This window comes from Sinocyclocheilus grahami, unplaced genomic scaffold (genome assembly GCF_001515645.1).
Source record: "Sinocyclocheilus grahami isolate Dianchi unplaced genomic scaffold, SAMN03320097.WGS_v1.1 scaffold2415.1, whole genome shotgun sequence".
NCBI classification, from domain to species: domain Eukaryota; kingdom Metazoa; phylum Chordata; class Actinopteri; order Cypriniformes; family Cyprinidae; genus Sinocyclocheilus; species Sinocyclocheilus grahami.
Window position 1 is genome coordinate 6,923 of NW_015507594.1, and position 2,095 is coordinate 9,017.

Sequence of the window (2,095 nt, forward strand, 5' to 3'; positions counted from 1 at the left end):
TCTTAAAGGCCACATGAGAATTCATACTGGAGAGCAGCCTTACACCTGCCCTCAATGTGGGAAGAGTTTTACATATAAACAAGGTCTTAATGCACACATGAAAATTCACACAGGAGAGAAGCCTTACATATGTGATGAGTGTGGAAAGAGTTTCTATCAACAAGGATACCTCAAATTCCACATGAGGAGTCACTCTGGAGAGAGTCCTTTCACCTGCCAACAATGCGGAAAGAGTTTTACAAGAAAAGCGAACCTTGAAGTCCACATGAGAATCCACACTGGAGAAAAGCCGTTCATATGCCCTCAGTGTGCAAAGAGTTTCCATCAACCAGCAAACCTTAGAGTCCACATGAGAATTCACACAGGAGAGAAACATTTTACCTGCCAACAGTGTGGAAAGAGTTTCACTCAAAATGGAAACCTCAAAGCCCACATGAGGATTCACGTAAGACCGAACTGTTTTATGTGTCTTGTGTGTGGAGTGAGTTTCACGGACGGGAACGAATATAAGAATCATGTAACAACTCACACTGGAGAGACATGAGAGTTCACAGTGAAGTGAAGCCTATCACATGCTTCCCTGAGGAAAGAGTTTCAGAGTCATATGAGGCATTACAAGCCATTTACTAATCTTAAAGTGCTAGTTCACCCAAACTTGGTTAACCCTCAAGTTGTTCCAAACCTGTATGAGTTTCTTTCTTTAGGCTGGAATACATTACACGACCTTTAACATCTAAACAGATTTTACAAACACTAGGCATCGTACACTAAACCAGCGTGTAAAGTTGTTCTGATCACAACAAACTCAGAAACATGTGCCTTGTTCTTAGGAGTCGTGTGACAAATAAAAACAATGCATGTTCTAAAATTGGCTCAAAATATCAAACGTTTTTGATTTCTGATGACTGGATGTGATTTTCTTTGAAATCTGCAAACTGGCTCTGACTTTCGGCAACTAGCGTCAACTTAACTTAACTTTCCAGACAGTAACTTGGCGGGAAAACGGGGCAAAAGTCGTGTAGTGTATTCCAGCCTTTAGATTTATGGCCCCCTGTTCTGTCACCCCTGATTAACATGTCAGGATGCGTCAGTATGACGTCTGAAGACATACATTTGGTGTTTCAGTGCTGATTTTGACCTTAAAAGTCCCCATGAAATCAAAATGAAAGTTTGTTAGTCAATATTCTTAAGGTTATCTATAAGGCAGTGTGCTCCAAAACTGTGACAAAATTCGCATTTAGAAGATATAAGCATTCAAAGCTTGCAGTTCGTCACTTCCGCCAAAACGGCTCAACGATTTTTTTTGATGTCACATCGTACTTCAGCTTCTCATCAAACTTTCTGTCCAATCAAATGCTCTCTAGAAGCCGAAGCACCCGCCCCCTACACTATAAATAGACGCTGAAGCTGCGGCTGAGATCGGTCACTTGTTCACAATGTATTATTTCCTGTACCTTAAACAATGTAGGCGATAGGGAACGATTCAGACAGTGTAAATATGCTTTCGATTGGGGCAAATGAGGTCTGGTTTCACGTTGTGTCGTGCGAACCATGGCAGCGCGCACAGTCTGATCCGGACTTTGGCTCTGGTCCAGAGACGTGATCACACGGAGCGGATCATATGCACGAGTCGGCATATATTAAACACTTTTAAAACTACACAGCCTCAGCATGATTATGATCAATATTTTGTTTTACTAAGAGTTTCATATTGAATCTAGAGGGTAATCTATTAGACTGTGGTTGTCAAATTCGGCTTTACCGAGCTCAACGGCTCTGACCCGAGCTGATATAAACAAACACTATCAGCTCAATTAAAAAGGGGGTGGGGCTGCTCGATATGTCCCGCCCTGTCTTCCTGTTTCAGTTGAAATTACGTCGCCACATAGAAAAACACTGTGTGTTTCAAGGCACTTCAGGGGACCTTTGAAATGCTCCACAGATTCTCAGGAGTAAGAGAGTGTTGAGTTGCCGTAGTTCAGTTCTTTTCTTGTCAATCAATCTTTTGAATTTGAAGTGTGTTTTATTTAGCAGACACTTTTATAAAATAGGTTTTTGGTAATAAGCCAAATGTACAAGTTCAGTATCCGAATAA

General features: G+C 41.3%; 1 protein-coding gene across 1 annotated transcript; it reads left to right on the top strand.

Annotated features, from left to right (window-relative positions):
* Positions 1-11: 11 nt before the first annotated feature.
* Positions 12-769, top strand: LOC107574965 (gastrula zinc finger protein XlCGF49.1-like). The gene has a single exon (XM_016261384.1). It carries the CDS (start codon positions 14-16, stop codon positions 542-544), a length of 531 nt encoding a protein of 176 aa, XP_016116870.1. The 5' UTR covers positions 12-13; the 3' UTR covers positions 545-769.
* Positions 770-2,095: the final 1,326 nt, after the last annotated feature.